Below are 23701 nucleotides of genomic sequence, written 5' to 3' on the forward strand. Positions count from 1 at the left end.
GTTGGTGCAAACCTAAGCAGATGATAAAATCGTTTGGAGGCTATTTATTAAGAGGAAGGGTAGAGGTATCTTCTTCCAAATTAGTGCTGCAGTTTCTTCTGTGAATGTTCTATGCATCCATGGGTGCTGACTGGAGAAAATGTTTCTCAGACTGGGTGCACGGCCAGAGGAATGAGTGAGAAGGCAAGAGAGTTTTTAAGGCTCTGGAAGGATAAGATCAAGACTATATGGTTTTCTACCTCTTAGGACTTTACTATATTTTTACAAAGCTTTCCCATTATAGTAGGAGTTCAGCAGCAGACTTAAAAATTTGGTGAAATTCTTACACAAGTGATGTAAAGAATTCACAGATTTAGAGAGCACAAGGATGCAGTTCCTGTTGTCCATTGCATTAACCCCAATTAGATGAGGAATTGTTTACATTCTCTGTTGTGTTTCCTTTTAAACCTTACCAGTGAATTAGTGTAGAAAAATGTACTACACAACATTGTGAGTTTGTTCTTTCAGTTAAGCTACAGAATTGGAATCAACTTTTCTGCTGGTGTTGACATTGCTGAAATGATGTAACTAGTATAGCAGGTGTTTATGAACACATATAAACTAGTGATTCATAAAGATGTAATGATTTTTCTGTTATCTATTGTATTTACTAACATTTCATGGGGTTATTAGTTGTTTATGGTACTTAAGGCAGGGGAGTCTGTCCTTAAGGGAATGTTGGTATTTGCTAGGAAATGTACTCCTTAGAAACATCTCCAGAAGCCAGGAATGGAAAGATGCTTGGTCATCAGCAGATTTCAGGTTTTGTGTTCTGTTTAGTCTTTGTTTTTACTCTCCTTTGAAGTGTGTTGTGGAATTTATATTTGCAAATATCATTCTTCAGTAAAAGCTTCCCCTGGTCTGCTCTGCCTCCTCTCTTCACATAGTTTTTGTGTCCCAGCAGCAGAGTGGTGCTAACAAAATATTAACTACCAGGCGATCAAGCAAATGAAGAGAACTCAGATTTGATGCTGATTGTGTAGTGTACTTAGGTGGGTGGTAGGAAGGCTGAAAGATTGGGTTATTTGTAGTTACAAACTGTTACAAATTGAGTTATTTGTAGTATTTTCTTCTACGAGTCTGTGCCATTTCCCAAAGTATTGGATTTTGAACTTTGTGCAAACCAGCGGTGATAAATAACTTGTAAGCTCTGTAGATTTGGAAAAAGGAGCACTAGAGGAAGTGTCTCGACAAAAGTCACAAAGGTGCTTGGTTATATTCTCAGAACATTTTAATGTGAGCAACCATGTAATAAAGGATACACATGCAAATATTCTGTAAGTTTATTTAATTTATTTTGAATCCCAATAGCAAATATACACTAAATAGATATCTAAAATATCCATTTTATACAGTACTGTCAGTATTGAGAGTTCTGTGTGCTGCCCTGCACAGGAAGGGCAGGGCAGGCGAGTTCCAGCTGCTTGGTTTTGGCAATTGTAAGGTACTTCCATTAAGGAGGGATTCTTAACCCGTGTTATGTCAAAATATAAAGAGGAAAATAATAAAGTGAAAAACACGATTACAGTTGTTACAGATAAAAGAAAAATGTTTGTGCTGGCCTAAAGGGAGTTTAATAGTCATTCCTATTAAGCTTGAAGCATATGATAAATCTTGACTCCTACTTTTAATGTTCAGACTGCATCCAATTCTATCAATAGCAAAACATTGAAAGACATTTTCTTCTTAACATTGCAAGGAAAAATTGCCAACAACTTTTAAAGACTTTTTGTCTGTTCTTGATATGAAACTTGTCTTTATCTCACTTAAAAGATTGTAAGAATATATTCTAGCTTAGAGACAACTACCTGACAATATCATAACTTTTTATTGCATCTTTGCTCATTATCAAAAATGGCACAAGAAATTGCCCTTGAAGTCTGGTAATTTATGTTGTGCAACTTTTCTTACAACACTTTCCGGGAGAGAACCTAGGTCTCTCCTAGGTTTTTTCCTAACTGTGGCAAAAGTCACTTTCACATGATTTTCAGGATTTATTTGAAAGAAAGAATGTGTCCAAACTATGTGATTTAAGGAAGGCATTTAACATCTATAATAGGAAACATCAAATACAGTTTCCAGTTCCACTTCTAAGAGTCCTTCTGTAAGATATAAAGACTTCTGTTTAAATTATTCAAATGTAGGTTGAACATTCTCAAATAATACAATGGATCCTACTTAACATAATGTTTCTTATTAATTACCTCTGAAATAGCAAATACTTTGTAAACGGTTAAATAGCGTAAAATCAGCATTTTTCTGCAAATTTCAAGTATTGTAAAACTGATTTGGGCAAGTTGCTTTTGGAAATAACCAACTTGGGTCTCACTTGAGGAAGTTCCCAAGTTGAACACTGTTCCTGGCTAAAATGCAGCGGAAGGTTGAAGGCTGGACCTCCCAGTACTTGACAGGGTTGTTGAAGAGGCTGATGCCGCTGTACAGGGCTTTCTTCTTCCTTCGTCCCATCGGACAGAAATCATTCACTCCCAGCTTGGCAATATGGTTGGAATGAAGGAAGACCACCTGCAGCAATAGGAGCAGAAAAATACAGGAATTGAATGAAAATTAGGAAAATATTCCTTAGCATGTAGGTGACTAGGGTTTGTTAAAACATCTGTTCCATGCAGACCTTGAGAGTAACAAGAGCTTAAAATCTGTGTTACATTTTTTAAAAAGTCTTCCACCTGCCCCAGTCTTTCCACAAAGAAAAGTCATATGGCATTTTGTCAGTGTGTTTTTGGAATAATTGGACTCTATTCTTAGGGAACTTGGTTCTAAAATGCAATTTTATATTCTCTTTTAGTAAGAATTATAATGATGCAGTATTATATTCTCATTTCTGGAAACATTTGTTGAGTGTAGCAGTTTCTTGTCCTTTTTTTCCTTTCCTAGGAAGTGTTCCTGCAACTTTATTTTGTTTATTTCTTCAATAAGCTTTTATGATTTCAGGCTCTCCTAGTAGGAGACTCATGGCAAAATATATGAAACAACTCAGAACTCCCAGAGTTGTGTGATAAGTTCAGTGTATGACCTGCAGATATTTCAGTTCAGGTAATCCAGGAGGAACCTTCTTCAGCTTGTTTTTTTCCAGGTGGATTTCACGTATACTTGGGATGTTGGCAAAACTTCCATTTTCCACTTCTTTGATTTTATTATTGCCAAGGCCTAGCCTAGAAATAGTACAAGGAACATTTAATCAAAGACTAATTGAGATTCAAAGATTCACAATAGGAAAAAATCACCATTGATCTAACATAATTTAAACTCCACTTAAAGATTGGCTCACAGCAGTTATCAGTTATCTGATGTAAGCAATTGTTCTATTTTGCATGCAGTTTTTGTAATTATAGTGGCAAGTGTTAAAATTATAAACATCAAGTTGCTTGTGAAATAAATCATATCATTTTACCAAGTAGTGCAGCTGCTAAGTGTAGTCACTTGTAATAAGTTCTAATAAATAGCCAAATAGCAAGTCTTGTCTAGAAAGGTGTTTTAAATGTATAGCTTATTTTTAAAATATAAAGGTTTTTTTGCTAAGCAGGACTACCTTCTTTCCTATTTCCAGTTTTTCCTTATATTTTTTGCTATAAGGCTTCAGCCTGCTTTCTTCAGAAGCTGGAGCCTCAGGTCATTCAGAATTGCTCTTTCTGCCCATCCTGTTAGCCCCTTTTTCTAAATTCTTTCCTGATTTTCAGAAAATGAATTTGGTATCTAAAGTCAGTTCAGTAATTTCTTTACCACATCCCGTGCTAATCAGCCATATTTTCAGAGTTCTTAAGTGAGCTTTACAGAGAGAACTTCCTTCTCTCCTATTTCAGTGATACATTCCTCAGAAACACATATTTTTCTTTAAACCTCATTGCATTTGAGAGTTGTTGTTTCCTTTACCAGCTGCTGTATTTACAAGAAAAAATTTATAAGAATTAGAAGAACTTAGTTATAATTTGTTCTTATCCTACTTTTCAGTTGCAGCCTGCTGGCAAAACAAGTAATAACAAGACTAATGTGAGGGTTTGTGTTTGGATTTTAAAGTTGAGTCTTATTTAGAGCAACTCTTACTAAAACACTTATATTTTTTTTTTTCTCCCATTAACAAGAGAAGTATCAAATATTAGATCTTGCTGGGCATGACATTTTAATGTATAAAGGGATCCAGCCAGGGAATTTTACCTTTGTAGATCTTTGTAGCGGTTAAAATCCTCAAGTTCAATTCCTGTGATCTTATTGTCATCTAAGTGAAGCTCCAGAAGACTGGAGGGCAAATCTGATGAAAAAAATGCACAGTGTGAAAAATCCAAGCCAACTCATTTTTTCTTGGAACATTTATTATGTTACAAAAAACTTCTTTCCTTTGTGTTTAGAATTGGGTGACGAATCTTGGAGAGGTTGTCTACATCAAAGGAATCGGTATTACATATAATGGAGTATATATAATTATATTACATATATATAATATCTATTACCTATATATGTAATAAATATATATATGCAATATATAATGTATATATATAATGTGTATAGTGTATATATGTAATATATGTGATATATATATATCATATGTATTATATATTATATGTATTATATATAAAATATACATGAAATTATATATAATGTAATTTTATTACATATAATTACATATAAGTATATTAATGAAGAAAATATAATATGAACCAATATAATTTGGTTTAAAATAATTTTTTTAAAAGTCAAGCTGTGGAAGGATATATTAAGAGATATAAGAGTTTCAGAATTTGGTACTTTTTCTGGTTTCCTTTATAGCGACTCTCACTTACATTGTCAAAGATGTTGATCCTGTGTTTTGTGCATTTATCTCAGAGTCTGTAGTCAAAGCCTGTGGAACCAGGGACGGTTTTTTGAAGATCTGTAATTTTTTTCTACATGCTGTAGCAGTTGTGCTGCCACAGCTGCTAGGATGAGGCTGGAAGGAAAGGTTTTGTAGTACTCTAAGCAGAATTGTGGTATTTGATAGCTCTTTCCCATGCCAGAATATTTTCTGTTGCACTTCCAAAAATTCCAAATCCAGACTGGTGAATGGACCAGGAGGTGGTGAATCTTTCCACAGTGTCGTCTTAGTGAGGGCAAGGGAAGCTCATGCCAGCCTGAATGTGTTTGCTGATGCTGGGCCGGTTTCCCGAGCCTATGTGTGGATGGTCCTGGACACTGCCCTCTGGGCTGGCAGAGCAAAAAGCTACATTTTTTTAAAACTTTTCTGCCATTGTAGCATTTGCAGAGAGAAGCATCTGCAAACTCAGCTTGCATTTGTGGTGAAAGAGTTCACCATGAAATCCAGTTTGGTTTGTTTGTGTATCTGACACCACATTTTGGACCTCATGCTGTGTGTCTTTATAGGGGATTTCTCTATTAACAAAGACGAAATTGGAATCATTTTACATTAGGATTATTTTTGTGCCAAGTGAAAGGAGCTGATATGAGGCTTTCTGATTTTAAAGTTATCTGAGCACTTGGGGTGAGTTGGTTTTGCTAATTGTTGAGAGTTTTTTTTTCCTATTCTCTTCTACAGGTTTTTTTTATTGTTCTCTTTTTCTTCTGTATATCTATATGTGCACATATATATGCATACAGGAAGATATTAATAAGAAACAAGTTCTTTATCTGAATGATCAGAAATAAATACAGGGGCCAACATTGTTTCCCTGTGAGTTAGAGCATAGAACACAGTGTTTTGCTTTGTTTCCTTCCTTTTTCTTTTAGTTGATAGTTTTGAGCAGTTGAAAATCATGAGAATTTGGTTCAGTTCCACACTGATCTGCAGAAAAAGCAGGTGGAGTGTTGTACTAAAATCTTGTATGCTGCATTTGTGTGTGTGGAGGTCAGTGATTGGTCAAATTAGTGTTTTAATTTATTTTTACCTCCAAATTACAAGGTTGGAGTTTTTCTATGTGAAAAAGTGATTTGCCCTTGTATTGTGTTATGGTGAATTTAATTAAATATTAAAATAAAGTTTTACTTAGCAAAACTACATTGACCATCATATTTGAGGTGCAGTGTGACTTGAAATACTAAAAATTCATTTTAGAAATTTTGGAGTTACATTTTAAATCTATAAAGGAAGTGGGAATTTTGCACCCCTTATATCCCTGATCAAATATTGGGGAGTTTATCCTTTCTCTGTGAGAATTTTTGAGAGGCTGACAAGTGAAAGAAGTGAAGTGACATCAAATAATGAATTTCTTTGTATTTTTCCTCCTGAGACAAGTGTCTGGACATTCTATGAGAGGAACGGGTGTGCTGACAGGGAGAAGGTGGGAGAGGGAGCCTGTGTCCACTGTGTTTGTGCATGAACTCTTCTGGGGTGGGGAATTGGATATAAAGTTCGAAAACAAAAGGTAGGAAGTGGTTTGGCAGTAATGACAATACACAATAATTTATGAATTTAATAATCCTTCAGATGTTAAAGCATTTTATTAAGGAGTGTGCCAGTATAAGTAAACTAGAAAAGGGAAAGCAGACCTACCTTTAGGAATTGAAGTTAACTTGGCCTCTGCAATTCGTATGTGGTAGATATTTACCCCTTCGAAAGCCCCTGGCTCTATTCCATCATTGTTAAGAGGATTTGCACTCATTTCTGCCCAAGGGGTAAAAAGAAAAGCATTTATGGCATAGGAATTTTGTGTAGCTCAGACTTAAGTTATAAAGAGCTGATTTAAATTTATTTATGATTTCTGATATTGCAAGCACTCTTTAATGTTTAGCTTTGATTGTCTGTTCTGAGGGGTGTCACAGCTCTCAGGGAATTAAGGCTGTGTTACTTGGCTTGCAGGATTATCCAAAACTTGACCTTTGCTGCAGCTTCACAGAGAAACCAAATTGTGGAGGGTATTCCCACAGCGTGGATATCTCTTTTAGAGGAAATTGTGCCTTGGGGAAATGTTTAAATGGAAAATATGTATAATATGTTCCATTTTTGGTAAATAAATTTTCAGTTCTACTTAATTAGACTTACCTAAAACATGTAGAGACTTCATTCCTTTAAATACATCCTTGGGGATTTTCTTAACCTTATTAGCATGAATTCTGAGCTCTGCAAGAGTTCTGGGTAGATTTGTTGGAATCTCTGTCAGTTGATTGTGGGACAAATACAGTCGTCGTAGCCTCTTTGTTGGTTGAAAGGCTTTGGGATGGATCTTGTATATTTTATTGTTGTTCAAAGCTAGTGCCTATGAGAGATGGAAAGATCAATTTAAAAGCTTTCTTTACCCAGGGCTGTTATGACTATGAATTTGAAGTAATGGATTTTATGTGTAATTCAGCAATTAAGTATTTAAAATATTTCCTTTTTCCATCCTACCAAACTTCAGCACTTTGTAGAGGCTTTAGGCATTTCGGTTGATTATGAAAAACAAAGAAGAACCTGAAAGCTGGAGCATTAACCAGAGGGTAGAGCTGACAAGGTGCCAATGGGTCATGAGAATTGGCAAAACAATATGTTTGTATTCAGATATTTTGTGGGATTGAATGGGGGTTATATACTTTGTTGCTATTGTTCCTTAATGCAGAAAAATTCTCAAAACTTGGAATCTCATCTTTTATTTTAACATGGTGCTGCAAAATAAAAGTGAAGTTTTTAATCTTTCTTAGACATTAGTATCTGTATATGACACATAAATTTACGTTTTATTTGGCATTTCCAGCTGCTATGAACTTCAGTCTCTCTCTTCTGTACAGTACATGAGTCTTTTGGGGGCAGCTTCTTCCTCATTGCTATGTGTTATCAGAGAGCTTGTAATGAGTTACTACAGATAGCAAAATACACACTATCTGAAATTATTTTGCATTTCAAATCACACCTCTGCATTTCCATACTTAAGCTATTCATTTATGTTTTTTTATTATTTCTTGGAGTCATCTCTTCTTAGGAAAAAAAGTAGAGCAAACAAGAATGATTTTTCCCAGAAAAAAAATGAGGTTAGCTCAAGGAAATAAACAGGAAATGCTCCTTCCTAATTCAAGTTGCCATCTGTGCCTTTGCTAAGCAGACTCCAGGACTGAGCCAAGTTGTACAAAGTAAACTTTGCTCTCAGTGGAAGTGTTGCTCAGCCTTGACACAAATGTACCGAAGAGAAAAAGCAAAGCAGCTCAGTGTGCTCAGCTATCACATAATTAAGTGGTGACTCTGATCTTTAATGTGTTTGATGATGTATTCCAGTGGCTTTCTTAGTTGTTGGAGATAAGAGACTCTTAGATCTTTTACACAGAATATAAACCACAGTTTGTGCAGTTACCCTTTGCTTGCTGCTAAGACCATTTTGCACCCAGACACGAGAGAAGAGAATAGGAAATGCTTCATTGCCAACTCTGAATTTATATAATTCCTGGGTTTTTTTTGTCCTGTCCTAGGCCATAACAATTAACAAGCCCATTCATAAACACTTAGATCTGGTAAATTTTCAGATCTTACTCAGAAGCCAAATATGACTGAAAAGATTTGATTTGTAGAATCACAGAATGATTTTGGGTTGGCACAGACCTTAAACACCATCCAGTGCTACCCCCTGCCATGGGTAAGGACACCTTCCACTGTCCCAGGGTGCTCCAAGTCCCATCCAACCTGGCCTTGGGCACTTCCAGGGATCCAGGAGCAGCCACAGCTGCTCTGGGCACCCTGTGCCAGGGCCTCACCGCCCTCACAGGTGAGAATTTCTTCCTAACGTGTTAGGAATGGTCCTTATGTTAATCTGTGTGTCTCGTGTCTTTCTATGGAGAATAGAATGTAGTTAATTTGCACTCGGTTATGGAACAGATTTGGGTTTTAGAGAAAAAAAATTTAAATGCTCAGTATTTGTTAGTGGAACTAGATCTGGATACTGGATCTACAGTGACATCCAATAGAAACAAATATTCTAAAGCAGATTTAATCTACTTCCCAGCCCTCTGGGACTCTCACTTCCTTTCATCATAAAAAAGGATTATTGTGTACTGTAAACATCTAGATTTATCAGTTGCCAGTGATATTTGTTTCAAAGCCTGTTGCTACATGCATAACTGAGCATGGTAACAAATCAGGAGTAAAGCCCCTGGCTTTTCCAGTAATTCAGTGTTTCTCTGTTTTCTGTTCATTGGTTTCAGTGCTGTATGTGTTAGCTTTATGTTCTCTTCTTTTGAAAATATCCTCAGAAAATGTGGTTAAATTTTGTGAGGTTAAATTCTTTCTGCTATTTTCCATCTAAGCAGATAAAAAAGAGGCCTTGCAGTATTTAAAATGTAGGGAATGTTTCTGTGCATGCTAAGAACTGAAAAATCTTGAGAATCTTTTTGGTTAGATCTATATGGTACATTTTCTGCATATTGTAGAAAGTAGTTCTTACAGCTCAAAGGTATTTGCTTCTTACTATGTGGAAGTACTCAAATACTCAGGCATTAGACTATTTTTATCTGTATTATTGGAGAAGGAAATAACATTTATATTTTTAAAGCATCTAAATATTTCAGATTGCTAACTAAGATTTCAAACTTGGGAAATGGCAAACTTACATAAAGTGATGTGAGTCCTTGGAGATCGTTTTCCTTGACTTCTTTGATTTTGTTATTTTGAAGATCAATCATACGAGTATCTGGCGGGATGTTGCGAGGAATTGATGTCAAACCTACATAAATACATGACATAAACAGAAACATTATGTTCTGTATTTAAGTCCAAAGAAACTAACTGCCAAACAGCAAAACACAATAAGATTCTTAATGAATATGGTGGGGAAGAAAATATGAACAGCCATAAAGCAAAGGGTAAAAGGGAATTTTTGATAGTGGGAAAAACTAATGATGTAAAAATGTACCACAAACATGTGCATAGTTTTGGGAGGAGTTGCTTCTGCTCCTGACCATGAAAGCTTAATAGGGACTGCTCACTTTGGGCTCTTTGCATCTGTGAAATAATCCTCAGAGCATGGGTTGTCCTACAGGGCAACTGTTCAGTCCCTGGAGAAGGGATCCCTCAGGAATCCAGGGCGGTGGTTCCTTGGTGAGGAGCAGGGCTGTGGATTCAGAGGTCTCTGCTTAGTGCTCCTTCAGACCTCTCCTCTGCCCTGTCCATGTCAATGGGGCAACTGCCGAGGGTTCATTCAGGTCATGGCAGGGCTGAGAAACCTGTTCTTGGTGTGGGCAGTCTCCACTGCCAGCACTTCAGTACCAGTACCAGAAGTCATTAACATAACTCACATACAGGTGCTATAGGTCATGAAGAGAAATCAGTACCAGAAGTCATCAGCATAAATCAGTACCAGTAGCATTATTCTCCCAACCCAGTTTGCTGTTCAGTTACAAACCCACTGCAGTTCAGGCCATCTGAGATCCTGAATCAGCAGAAAGATTCAACAGGGACAGTAACTTTCTTTTGAGTGGAAATGCTGATGCATGAAATGCTAAATGCTGTCCATTTTAACAATTATTCTGTAATTGATAGATTGCAGTTATTTAAAGATGAAGTCTTTTAATGTGGGATTTTTCTATTTGTAAACTCATGTAGAGCAGTTTGAAATCTGTAGACCAGATATATTAACCAGTTTGCTGCTGTCAGCAAAAGTTTTTGATTCCTTAATAATAACCCAGAAATTTTATGTATGGGCAATGTTTCTAAGACAAAAGGAGTCCAGGATGAAGTTTAGGAAGCTGGCAGGGCTGTGATGAGAAAAAATGTCATTATCACTGTGCTGGTGGTGGGAGCACAGTCCTTTGATTGCCTTGAATGATAGGAAAACTTCAGTGATCACTAATTCAAATTGCCACAATTAATAATGGCTTCACTTTTAGGGACTGGGATGTACCTGCAGCACTGACAGGAACACATTTGCCTTTGGTGGAAGTTAAGCTGAGGGAATAGTTTGTATCCCATTTATGTTCCTGCATAATGATTCATCTTTTAAAAGACAAATCCTACAAAGGAGAATCCAGTGGAGAACAGACACACAAATTCATTCTTACCTAGGTCAGAGCAATGGACAACTCTCACATAGCACTGGCATCCAAAGGGGCATGTTGGGAACAGGTCAAAAGGAATGAGTGGTAGAATGGGTTCAGTGGTTGGAAATAGAGAATTGTCGTCATCGTCATCATCATCATCTTCCATATCTTGGAGCATCATATTCTTTAGTGTAAAATATGAGGGACCAGTGAGAGATTTGGCAGAGCACAAAGCCAAGAAGAGAAGGAGTGTGTATTCTTTCATATCTTCTTAATCAGGATAACCAATCTTGGAAAGTGAACAAATGAACAAAAAAACAAACATCAGAATCAATGAATAGGGAACAGCAAATGAAGCTATTGAATTGTTTACTTCACTCACTGCCACACCATCTAGTCCTGAAAAAGAGCCTGTTGTGAATATTGAGGTTTAATTAGTATATAAAGGATATAAAAATAATCTTTTTAATATAAATTAATAGCAGAACACTTCAGAAGGGACCTTAAAGGTCATCTCATTCCACCCCTCTACCCTGGGCAGAAACATTTTCCACCATCCCAGGGTGCTCCAAGCCCCGTCCAACCTGGCCTTGGGCACTTCCAGGGACCCAGGGGCAGCCACAGCTGCTCTGGACACCCCGTGCCAGGGCCTGCCCACCCTCACAGGAAGGAATTTTTCCCAATAGTCTAAACTTACTCCCTACCAGTGTGAAGCCATTCCCCTTGTCATGTTACTCCAGGCTCTTCTAAGAAGTCCCTCTCTGTCTTTCTTGTTGGCTCCTTCAAGCACTGGAAGGTCGCCAAAACTTCTCTTTCCCAGGCTGAACAAACCCAATTCTCTCTTGAATTCTGGTTGAGGTGGGCTCTTTTCTCTGAGAAGGACTTGACTATTAGAAATCCATGTCAGTGGAAATCGGTGACTTAATTTATATCCAGAAGAAAAGCTGAAATCTGCTATTTTTGTGTATGAATTTTTCAATAAACATAGTTGGGGGCTTTACTGTGTGGTGGGTTTTTTTTTTTCCTTGCTCCTACAAAACTAGGTGCAGAGGAGAATGGAGATAGTAAGAATTGCCACAGAATGCAACAAACCCTGAGAAAATGTAGATTCAGCTCTCAGCTTGACATTTTTCCCTTCAAATCACAATTCGAGAAGTCATTTGGAAGTGAAAATGTGCTGCATAAACTAAGAGAGGCTGCAGGAAATTTTATTGTGCATGTCCTGTTTATAAAAACATTTCTATTTAGACTATCATAGGCCTCTTTAAAGAAATACTAAACAGGTATCAATTCTTGTTTGATCATCTAATTAAATGCTTGCTGATCTGTTTGGAGATGAAAAATGCCTTTCTGTAGGCATTTTGTCATTGATCCTTCACTGCAGCAAAAGGAGTGCTCTACTTTGTACTGGGGCTTGTCTTGTTCAAAATGAGATTTTGTTTGTACCACTTTTTTCTTTGCAGAGTCATTTTGATGTTTAATGGAGGGGGTTCATAATAGCATTATATGCAAATATCCTGCATACCTTGCTGCTCCTATATTTGTGTCTGTTTCAGGGAGTTTAAAAAGAAGAAAGCTAACAGTGTTCAGATGACATAAAAAGAACGGGGGTCTTCTTTCCTCCAAATATACGCCTGAAAGCAGAATCACAAAGTACTTTGTGTCTTGTAGGTAAACAGCATCTAGCTAAATTTAATATTTTCCATAATAGTTCAGTTGCATGCCGATTTAGTTAGGGCATGTACTTTACTGATGTAACAAGATTATCTCCATATGTAATTTTTTCCCATATATTTTCCTTTGTATTCAAAATAATGTTCTCTTACAATGCTCCTAGAAATAATTTTGTGGTTGTTCTTGCAATCCCTTAGAATGTCTGTCCTTGAAAGACTCTTTATATTTAAACGGTGCTGGGAAGAAGCAACCTCTGATTGTTTTTTTGGAGAGAATTGTTGTCATCTCTGGCTGTGCACCTTTGGAATATTTGGCCTTCTATTTCAGCTTCAGAAAAAGGCCAAAATCTTCACTACTTTAGTGATACCATCAATTAGGAGATGAGGAGTTGGAAGCCTTTCAGACTTCCAAGTCCTCCTTGTTCTTGGACAAGTGGTTTAGTGGCTGGGCTGTCACACCTGAGCTCTCAGGCTCTCTGTTCTTCCCTGGCAGTTTAGGTCCTAAGTGCCAAAATGCCCTGTGGTTTATCCAGTGATGAGACACCATTTCCATATGCAGGATATCAAGTGTGATGATGTTTTGGGACATGGACTTTCCAAGTCCCTGCTGACTTCAATTTGTGAAAGGCACTGGCTGTGTAGTTTTACTGGATCTAAAAGAAACTTTCATGTATGTTCCTAAAATGTTGGTTTGGATCTGGCGCTAGGAAGTTTTCTTATGAAACAACCTAAAAATCTGTTCCCACACTTGCATCTGTAGCAAATGGATTTCATATTTCCTTTCACATAGCCAAAAATTAGGATTTCAAAGTATTAAAAGACTGAGGCTGTGACTGCAGTAGTGGCCAATTTGAACTCTTGAAAAACATGTGTTGCTCACAAAGTTCTAGAAAAGTAGTGTTGAAATGTGTCACTGGTGACATATATTGGTTCTGTGAGTCAAATCTCTTGAAAAGAAAAAAGTCCTTGCTTCATCTTCCCATCTGGCCCTTAGGAAATCATTACTGGCTTTGTAGTTAGGAATGATCATTAAGCTTGAGTCCAGGTTTGCATCGGCCAAAGAAATGCCAAGGAATGGATCCTAAAGAACTGAGTTCTGTGAAGGTGTGGGGATGGTTCTTTCCTGCCTGAGGTTTGGAGTTTCCCAGTAAACAGATGCTGTTATGACTCTTCAAAAATAGTCTGACTCTGCAGCACTTCTCAAAGAACTTATACAAACTTTCTGCTTAAAATTCAAGAATAAGAGAATTAAAGCTTAAAATCCGAGATCTTAGTGATCTTTTTGAAAGTACTGTCATGAAGATTTTATTAAATACTGTTTCAGAAGGTATAGGTACAGCTGTGCTAATGGTCCCCTGCTGCCACTTGAGCCTGACTGTGCTCCCAGGTGTTCCCTGCCAGCTCTGTGGTACCAGCTCTTCCTTTCGTGCTGTTCACTGAGCTGGTTTAACTCACTACACCAGCACAAAACTAATGTGAACAGCAGAAGACCCCATCATATTCTTTCCAAATGAAGAAACTGAGTCACTTTGGAGTACCAGAACCAGCACAAAAGAATGGGTGGAACAGCCTGGTTGGCTGGGCTGGAACATTAAATGGAAAGAGAAGGAAGGAGGAGCAATGGAGGAGCCATTCCTGACATATTCAAGCTGTTAGGCAGGCTTAAGTGCTCTGTTAAATAATCCCCTGAGCAGCTGGTTGTCACTTGGACAAAGCCTGGCTTTGTCCATTCTTGTTTTAACAGACCAGAACATTGAGAATGAGTTTGACAAAGAGTGTGGTGAATTCAAGCTCCATTGTACCTTCTTCATGTCAACCCTTCTTATCCTTCAGCACAAAAAGCTTTTGAGTACCTTCTCCCTGGAACATGAGCCACCCCAAGGAGAGGTGACTGAATGTGTAGAGTGCACTCCACATGGAGAGATGATCTAAGCTGCTTTCCTGAGGTCTTTAACTGTCTAAAAATCACTGCACTGGTTGTTTGGGACACACTTATCCTCACTAATGTGGTCATCTATTCCCAAACTCATATTGCCAAACTACACATGGAACACAGGCACTTTTTATGCTATTAGTTATAACTTATAATTCACTAAATACAGGTGATGTCACAGTATAATTTGATTAAAACCCTTAACATTTTATGTGGAAAATTCCCATATTTCTCTGATGTGAAAATTCTAAACATGAGTTATGAGAAGAAAATCCCTTTCAGTGAGAACAGAAGTTGTGTTGTTAGCGTGGGAAGAGGGCATAAAGAGACCCAACAACAAATAACTCTGAATTGCTTGGCAGCTGCAAAGCAGTCCAGCAATGTGGACTTTGCTATCTTATCAGTTATGATACTGAAGGAGTTAATAAATGAAGTTTTTAAGTCTTAAAAAGACTCTAAATTATATTTAGAAATCTCTCCTGCCGATGTACAGAGACAAACTTCCCATGGCATTATTTCTGAAAAGGAAATGTTTAAATGACCTGGTGGTGGTCTTTGCAGAGGCAAAGAAAAGTCCCTGTGTTCATTAGTAACACAAATCATTTCTCTGTGCACAGATTTTTTCCAAAGAAAGGCAAGACCATAAGTGTTTTGAAATCTATATTTAAAAATAGTTCTGGTTCTATTAGTCATTGTCCCACTCCAGAAATAAAAGGAGTTTATGTTTAACTCTTTATCTACTCAATTGATTTACTTAAATTGCTGAAGAAAACAGAAGGAAGGTTTTTGTTAGTAAGATTAGTGTAGAAATGTCTGTTGACAGAAATAGTCCAATATCGAAGTTGAGCAGTAATAATTAAGAGGATGTTTACAAAATAAGTTGTGTTTATAGAGTACTTACTTTTTATGGAGAGCTGCTTGAATCTTGTTGCTGAGTGATCTATGAGGATTTTTAGGTTGTAGTTCATCTACAGTTCATTCTTTCCGGGGTTGTTTTTAATTACTTTGCTGATATGTACTTTAAATCCCCCACCAACTTGAATACCAAATTACAGAAAGTTAACACTGAGTTATTACTCAATAAGAGTTGCTGTTATTGGAGTAGATTTTCATAGATGGTTATAGCTGGAAAAGTGTTATGGTCAGTTGTAACATTTTTCTGACAAGTCTTTGATAGTTAAATAATTCACTATAGCTCTGTTTTTCAGCTGATATGTAGTAAATACAGAAGTATTTCAGCTGCAAGTAAATTTTCAAATGTTCCATTTAAAAAGTGGTATTTGTAATTCTAAATTATCTGATATTATTAATCTGCACATAGTGACTGACAGCCTTAACTCTTTGCTGCTGTTAATATAGAATAGATATTCAAACTGGACGTACCTTGCAGGTTTGGAAGTTCTTCCGGAAGCACTGGGATAATCCACCTTAGGTCCTTATGTCCAATTATTTCATATTGCCAAAAAATAGAGGAAAAGTAAGCTAGAGTGAGTTCTGTGAAATGAAAGGCATATATAAAGAAAAAGTCCACTTCCAATCTTCTTGATCCTTCTGGCACCGTGGGTGATACCAGAGTAAAGTGCTGCTTCAGATTAGCCCATCTTAGTACTGAAGAATGATATTAAGGCAACTTGTTACCACTCATATGTTTTTCATCACTGTCTGTATTAGAGCCAAAACTTCTGGCTTAACTCTAGACGTCTAGTGGAAGACTTTATAAAACCTGTAGTTTAATAATAGTTGACATCAGGCCATTGGAAGTACAGTGAGGTCCATTTCAGGTCATTCCTGCTGTGGAATCCCACTTATTTATGATTTCACTAGCCATTATTCTTTTGAAAGTGTGACTTGAATAAAACTATAAAACTTCAGCCAGTGGCAGAGTAAACCAGTAGCCTGCAGTGACCTGCAGGCTGCCAAACCTTTCTAAAGTTAGAAAATTAGGACTTTATTGTGTAGTTATGTATAAATTTTAGCTCTGCTTTCAGGAGGCAGCAATCTGGCTGGGAACAGTGGTTCAAGAATGTAAACTATAGATCAGATTTTTATCAATATAGCTAATTTCTGTCTCTTGTGTGTGAGAAATAAAGCATATATATTAGTGAAAACAGAGGCAATATTTGCAGCATTCTGTGATTGAACCTGTGGATTTAAAATCATGTCTTTGAGAATGTGCCCTGTTACAAAGTTTGTACTGACGAGCACATCACAATATTTAGAAACTGGGTTATTCTTTGTTTACATTTTGTAGGCCTCTGTTTATGCAAAATTCAAAAATGTTTAATTAAGGGAGTTTACCTAAAGCAAGTTTCATAGTCAGGGAAGCATTTTGTGTCTTTAAATTTCCAGGACATTATACCCATTTCTGTGCACATCTGACTTCATCTCTTTCTTTAATTAGTTGCTTTCTATGTTAAAAGTCTGTCTTGCTTTTGAAAAAAAAAAAAAAAAAAAAAAAGCCTGGAAATTTTACTTGGGATATTTTGTTATACATGTAATGTGCTGTTTGCAAAATGCCTGTATGTTGCACAATAGTTATTGTGTCTACTGTTACTTTCTTAAGGAAAAAAAAGGTTCTATGCCAAAAATTAAAACTTTAGGGCTGTGATATATACCAAGACAAGACTTGGTTACCTGCAGCATTGATTTTGATGTGTTCCAGTTCCAGTAGCACAGATGGATCACGATAAAGTGTCTCCCTATCACTTTTCCCAAGGAATAAAATTACTGTTTCAAAAGCGATCATGTTCCCGCAGAAAAATCTGAAATATGATCTTAAGCTTTTTTGAAATCTCAAATTGCATATATCTGCATTCTCTTGCCTTCTTGTAGAAACCAAAGCTTCCTAAGCAAACACTCCCCTGTGTTTTGAATAGCTTGGTTTGGATGGGTTTACTTGAGGAAATTAGTATTAAACTGCTGTTTTAAAAAACCCTCCAACATTTTCTTGGCTGTTCAATAGAAGAGAGCAGGGCCTGAGGGTTGTGATATAAATGTACTGGTTTCTTTTTTCACTTCATTCAGTAGCAAAGTGTTGAATCAGCAGTTTCAGCTTAGCCTGGTTTTACAGCAAACTATTTTTGAGGTTTAGTAACATCTCAATTTTGGATGAATATTTGGGGGTTTTATTATTATTTTCTCTTTTTAGTTGATTCTGGTGGCAGGAACACATTCCTATGGGTATATAGTTTGTCATAGCCAATTACATAATGAAGATGACACACAAAGTGGTAGTATCTGGAAAAAAAATACAATAATCCTACCTTAATGTGGATTATCCATCAGTTTTGTTCAATATATAATATCAGTAGGGCAGAAATAAATGTAGCTCACATGCTGTCTTTTAATGCAACTGCTTAATATATCAAGACATGGATCCAGCATTTTGGTTTTAATATAATTGCAATCTAGGATAAAATGCCCAGAAATCACCTTCTCAGGTTTCTTGACTACTCGGTTCTCAATTTTAGATGTTACTCTTGACAGCAGCACTTAAAACTTAACCAGTGGTTCTCAATCCACTTTACGAGCCTGTTCATTGAAACATTTGCAGCACATTTTCAATGTCTCAGGTTTTTAATGCATGTTATTGGGGGCTTAATGAAGAGAGATACTTAAAATAGTAGTCTGAGGGTATTTTCTTTGTAAGCAAATGTTGGTATGTTTTCCAAAGAAAGATTATGTGTTTAAAAAACTAGTAGATTATATAAGGTCAGAGTGTTTGCTCAGGACTTTTTCAGTGATTTCTGTTCCACCAATGAGACAGTTGGTTGACAATTAGAATTCTGTCTTGCTTTAAAACACTTATGTAACATTTATGAGTAATGGAGATTGATTTTTGAGTGAAGAATAGAAGTATATCCAACACATATGTGGTTCAGAATACTGTCTCACTATGGTGAAATATGCAGATGAAAAAGAATTTGGATGGTGTTGTCTATGAAATTATCTCATCAGTGATACAAACTGCTACCTTTAATTTCTTTTTGAAAATTACTATTTTGCATTATTTGATATGCCTAAGAGTGCAAACATATGCTGCCATATGTGGTTAATGCTATCATTGAAATCTTTGTTTTAAGCCAGTCTTGTATACGTTTGTTATTCTAAAGCAACCTAAGTACTTTTCATTTTCTAGCACTGTTTATAAATGTGGTTTACATAATGTGATGAATCTAACATCAACTGCACAAAGCTGCCTTGGAGCCTGCCCATCACATTTTAATAACATGACATATTCATTTCGTGCTCACAACCGGTCCATGTGCGGTGTGGTCACATATTTTGGTTTAGCTAAATTTTGGCTCTTCTCATGCTGGACTACACCATTTATCCAGCTGAGTATACAAAATCTGCCCTTCAGCTTCTTGTAGTTCAGTTTGACTCTTCAGTATCTATGTATAAATGTACTAAAACTCTTTTTTTTATCATCACGCATGAATCAACTTTTGCTTCTTAATAGTTTTTAGCATGTTTTTAGCAGATGACTTAAAAACTGCATCAAAATGCAGTTTCCTTTGCAGTAAAAGTCCTCAATCCCTGATGTTTGTTAGCAACACAGCAATACTGCAGGGCGGGTCATAACTTGCAGTATTGAAAGCTTGTGTACAAAAAGAGCCATAAAGTCAAGTGTACATGTCTGTATATCCATAGGGTTGTCAGGCTCATCATGACTTTTGTGGATGTAAGGATGTGCTAACCTGGAATGATTGAGAGGCAAAACATCACCTGAAGGAATTTTCACCCTTGCTGACAGTTTCTGTTGCCTCTGGAACATCACTTACCTTTGTTTTGTCTTAGGCTACAGATTAATATTAATTCCTCAGTATAGGAAAGCCAATTTCAGAAGCTTCCACCTGTCTTATTCCCACCTTGATGCTCTTCTCCTTGGTCCTGTGGAAAGGTTTGTGCACCAAACTGGATCAGGAAACTGCTTTGCCTGATCACTGAAGGTCTTGAAATTAGTTTGGGTGCCAGTACACGTCAATTATCAGTCGTGCTTGTGATGCTGCTCACAGGTTTGGATGATGTGACATGGCATTTTTATGGAATATGGGTATTTATCTGCCTTAGAGACATTGAAAACACCAGACATTCTTTCACGGAAAATCAAACAGTAGTTAAAATCAAAAACTCTGCAGCCAGTGCCAAACTGCTGAATCACTCCAACAATAAGTTCTAAAGGAAAATTTTCTGTTTCTGGAATACAAACTGGACTGAAAACAACATTTCCTCACAGGATATCGAGCATTTACTCTGCCAAAGTTTAACAATGCCTTAAAAAAAAACCAAATCTTGATCACCTGCAAATGCTGAATTTCCTCCATTTTCCCTTAGGTTTTACCAAAGAGGATGGACAATATGGAATGTGAATTATTTCATGTTCTTAGACAGCCTTTGGGTAGATTCCTATTGTTCAGAACATAAAGGTAACGCTTAAAATGGGGACTGTCATAAAGTTCCAGTGAGTTGTTAGTTTTAAGAAAAAAGTAATGTGGCCATCTAGTCCAGAAGAAAATATTTAAAGCATATTAGAGTAAAAAGATAATATCGTTTAATTTGGAATTAGTTTTTCCAAACTTTACTTATCAACAAAAGTAATTTATATTAATTAAAAATACAAAGGCCCAAAAGAAGATGACTTTGACTCAGTTTGTGATTGACTGCTAGAAGTGGTGAATATCACATTCCTGAGAGAGTAATTAACTACAATTTGCACTTCTTTGTCTAATGAAGAACCTGAGTCTGTAAATGTTTGCATGTTCTTTGAGCACATCTGTTTTGCAGATGGAGAAAGTAACAAGGTCTCTAGGAAGGTCTCCAAGCGCAATTTGTTTGCAAGTTTTGAAGCACACAATTTTTCACTTTGGAATACTAGAAATTAAATAATTTCTTTCATTACTAATCATTAGTATCACTACTAATAATAAGGAAGGTATACTCTGATTCAAGAAGTGATTTCCCTGTCATGTTAATTAACTCAGCCTGTGTTCAGATGTGTGTTTCTATCTGTGGGAATTTTCTGGGAGGGCTTCATTTGTTTCCCATCAACACAAAAGCAGTAAATCTGTCATGCAGAGTTGGGTCTAGTTCTAAGTACTCCCAAGAAATTGGGAGCCTTCTGCAAAGGTGTGATTTACTTTTAGCTAATGACTGCTGCTACAGTTTTTGTATTACTTTCTCATAATTATGCTACTTTTAAATTGTAGATAATATGTAATCTATATTATGTTCCAGTGGGAATTTTTTAAAAGGCAATCAAATTTGCTTTAATCACTTCTTTGCCATGAAGTGTTTTGTTGATTTTTAGCATTCATTTTTTCCCTCTTTCAGGTGTAGGGGAAAATCACAAATAAGTCCTATCACTATATTTTTTTTTAATGGAAGATGAAAAAAATAGGAAGATAAAGACTCCTAAATTAGGCCAAAAGGCCATGTAGAAGCTAGCAGAGAAGGGTTGTCAGACAGATGTCCTAATACACTATTTTCAAAGGTATTTGTTTGCAAATACAGGAGTGTGTTAGTTAAGAAGCTTGGTACTATGGATGGGTTTGCACCGCTTTTTGTCAGAGACAGAAGTCTACTGGATGACAGAAGCTCCTTTTACCACTCAGTGGAAATATTTATGTAAACTGAAAGAAAACATATGTCATAATTGCATATTAACTTGTAGTATGGAAAAGAAGATCTTTTTTGTAGAGCAATTTGTAATGTAAAGGGTATTATTTTCATCTTGAACACTTGTATTCTACAAAGGATGATTTCCATTTGGTTTTACCACAGCAGAACAAAAGAGCCTTGACTTTAGAAAGTAACTTACTAATGAATAACTTTTATTTTGTTTAAGAGGCAATTTCATAGAATCATAGAATGGTTTGGGCTTGAAAGGATCTTAAAGATCATCCAGTTCTAACCCCGTGCCATGGGCATTTCTCAGCATTTAATTCATACTATGACTATACTTTTGCTTCATGGTCTGTTAGAATTTCTATTTTTTCCAATTAATGCATAAGATGTACATCTCCGCACATAAAATCAGAGGATGTTCTTTGCTCAGGTTGGAAAGAAATTAAATTCAGCTAAAATACTGTTTCAGTCTTTTAAGGTTTTACCAGAGGCTCTCAAAATAGTCTTCAAAATATATACAGAATACAGGCAATGCAGATTAATTTGAACCCATATGTTGTCAAGAAAGAGAGTAATTATTTTTATGTTTCCAATATTAAAACTAGACCAACACTAAAGAAGTCAGTGGGTGGCAAGTTCAAAACAGAAGGAATATTTCATGAAACATTTATAGTTCAGCTGTGAAAATGTGCAAGAAAGTGAAGTGGATTTAAATGTTTCATATAGACCCAAAAAGTAATTGGTCTAATTGAAAGAGGAAAAGTCTTGCTTCCTGAGTTCTTTGTAATAACAGCCAAAGTGAGCTGGAAAAAAAAGGAAAGTTTTCCCTGGAAGATTCGTAGTGAATAACCTGAGTAAGTCCAGAACCATTTTGCATTAGAGGGAATCCGTAGATGTTTATACAGAACTGTCAGTGAAAAGGGGTTGAGAACCACAAAATGCTCCCAAGGGTTACCATTCCCTGTCAGTTTTAAGGAACAGAATTTGTGAGGCCAGAGGATGAGAGGTAATGGCATAGCCAACTTTCAGGGGTTTGGAGAAATTGCTGTGAAAAAAATCAGTACATTTTAATCCTTTTTCCGAATTTTAATCCTTTAAAAATATCATTACATAACTCGCTTAGAAGATTCTTGTCTTTGTTGATAGTGTTGTTGAAGATCTAATATTTCCACAGCTGTGTTCAGTATTGCTCCTTTGAGAAAAATATCTGTCTTGTGGAAAAAATAAGTCAGTTTTAATGCATTACTATTGTATGAAAAATTCTCACAGAGAAACATAGATTTTTTTTTCAGTAGTATTGCATGGAAAACCTACAGATTTCTGTGTGTATGTCCATAATACTGCACACTTGTAATGAAAGGTCTTTTCACTGAATTAACAACTGCTTCAAAGTGCTTTGTAGGAAACAGTGTGTTATGAGCTGGTCTGAATAACTCACCTTATCAAAGTTACATTAATATAAATAACAGACTAAAACAGAAGTAATGAATCAGATGTTTACATTCAATAACTGTGTGTAAATCTACATCCTGCACAAAGAATTAAACACCAAACAGATGGAAATTCTAGCAAACTATGGTAATTGTTTACTCAGTGGCTGTAGGAAGTTCCTTACATAACAGACTATTAGGGAAGAAATTACAAGGTAAATGTTTTTTAAGAGGAACATTTTAAATAATCAATTTCTGAATGCTTTAGTTTACTTTAATCCTTAAATCCTTGGGAAAAAAAGACTATTTATTGAATGGAGCCAGGATGGCTCAAGCAGACTGGAAGATTATTGTCTGGGGGGGATTCTCTCAACTCTTGAGTATTTTGCTCACTTGTAGAGACTACAGGGAATGTTTGTGTCCAGTGTGGCTGCAAAGACTTAGGAATGGACATGGAGCCCTGGGCAGGAACATCACTGGCCTTTATGGGGAAAGTGAATAGCACAGCCTCTGTACCTCCCAAATACCAGGGGATTTTTTAAGTCCAGCCTAAGGTTATTAGACCTTATAATAAATAATAAATCCCCCAACTGCCTTGCTCCTAATAGCCAGAATAGTTTTGCATAATATATGCTCTTGTAGAAAAGAAAGAAATTTTTATGAAGGAAGCTGCAGTCTGGGAAGAGACATTGTTCTTTTTTCTTGACATTGATATGGTCTTCAAATTAATTGTAATACACAATATTTCCTAAGCTGAAAAAATTGCAGTTTCTGAACACAGAGCTTTGTAACCATTATTGTTGTTGTTGTTAGTCCCTCTTATTATCCTGTATTACCCTGCAACACCCCACTGTGGGAATTTTTACCAGACTTGACTGCAGAGCAGAGGCTGTCTTGTGCTGCTCCAAGGAACTCCAGAGCAATGACCAGATTGTGTGTTGGGAAACTTTATGAACTGTTCACAGGCTGATAAAGCAGTTGGGCAGGATGAGGAAGGATCAGGCTGGGCTCTCAGGGAAATGCATGAGCAGAACTGTCCCGGCTCAGGTCAGAGCCCAGCT

At 36.5% G+C, this 23701-nt stretch overlaps 2 protein-coding genes across 6 annotated transcripts in view; one reads left to right on the plus strand and one right to left on the minus strand.

Annotated features, from left to right (window-relative positions):
• CENPP (centromere protein P) overlaps positions 1-23701 on the plus strand; it is a 113166-nt gene that overhangs the window by 51246 nt on the left and 38219 nt on the right. The gene's annotated exons all lie outside the window — the stretch shown is intronic.
• Positions 1313-16272, minus strand: ASPN (asporin). 3 transcript variants are annotated; one of them, XM_032750633.3, is made up of 8 exons: positions 15967-16272; positions 10999-11266; positions 9553-9665; positions 7025-7238; positions 6536-6646; positions 4210-4303; positions 3071-3209; positions 1313-2562 (listed from the first exon to the last, which is right to left on the minus strand). In XM_032750633.3, exons 2-8 carry the CDS (start codon positions 11240-11242, stop codon positions 2365-2367), a joined length of 1113 nt encoding a protein of 370 aa, XP_032606524.1. In that variant the 5' UTR covers positions 11243-11266; positions 15967-16272; the 3' UTR covers positions 1313-2364. The 3 variants fall into 3 exon arrangements, with proteins under 3 accessions (XP_032606524.1, XP_032606523.1, XP_072790900.1); XM_032750632.3 differs by lacking the exon at positions 15967-16272 and adding an exon at positions 15485-15614; XM_072934799.1 differs by lacking the exon at positions 6536-6646 and having other exon boundaries at positions 2214-2562; positions 15967-16103.

Source organism: Taeniopygia guttata, chromosome 12, assembly GCF_048771995.1.
Source record: "Taeniopygia guttata chromosome 12, bTaeGut7.mat, whole genome shotgun sequence".
NCBI classification, from domain to species: Eukaryota; Metazoa; Chordata; class Aves; order Passeriformes; family Estrildidae; genus Taeniopygia; species Taeniopygia guttata.

What these genes read in the sequence shown, in the direction of transcription:
- ASPN (XM_032750633.3), bottom strand. Translation starts at nt 11,242, where the DNA reads ATGAAAGAATACACACTCCTTCTCTTCTTGGCTTTGTGCTCTGCCAAA. An exon ending in TGTCCATTGCTCTGACCTAG is followed by an intron (nt 9,666 to 10,998) that starts GTAAGAATGAAT and finishes GTATTTATGTAG; the next exon opens with GTTTGACATCAATTCCTCGC. An exon ending in CTGAACTGAAATATCTGCAG is followed by an intron (nt 2,563 to 3,070) that starts GTCATACACTGA and finishes CTATTGCTGCAG; the next exon opens with GTGGTCTTCCTTCATTCCAA.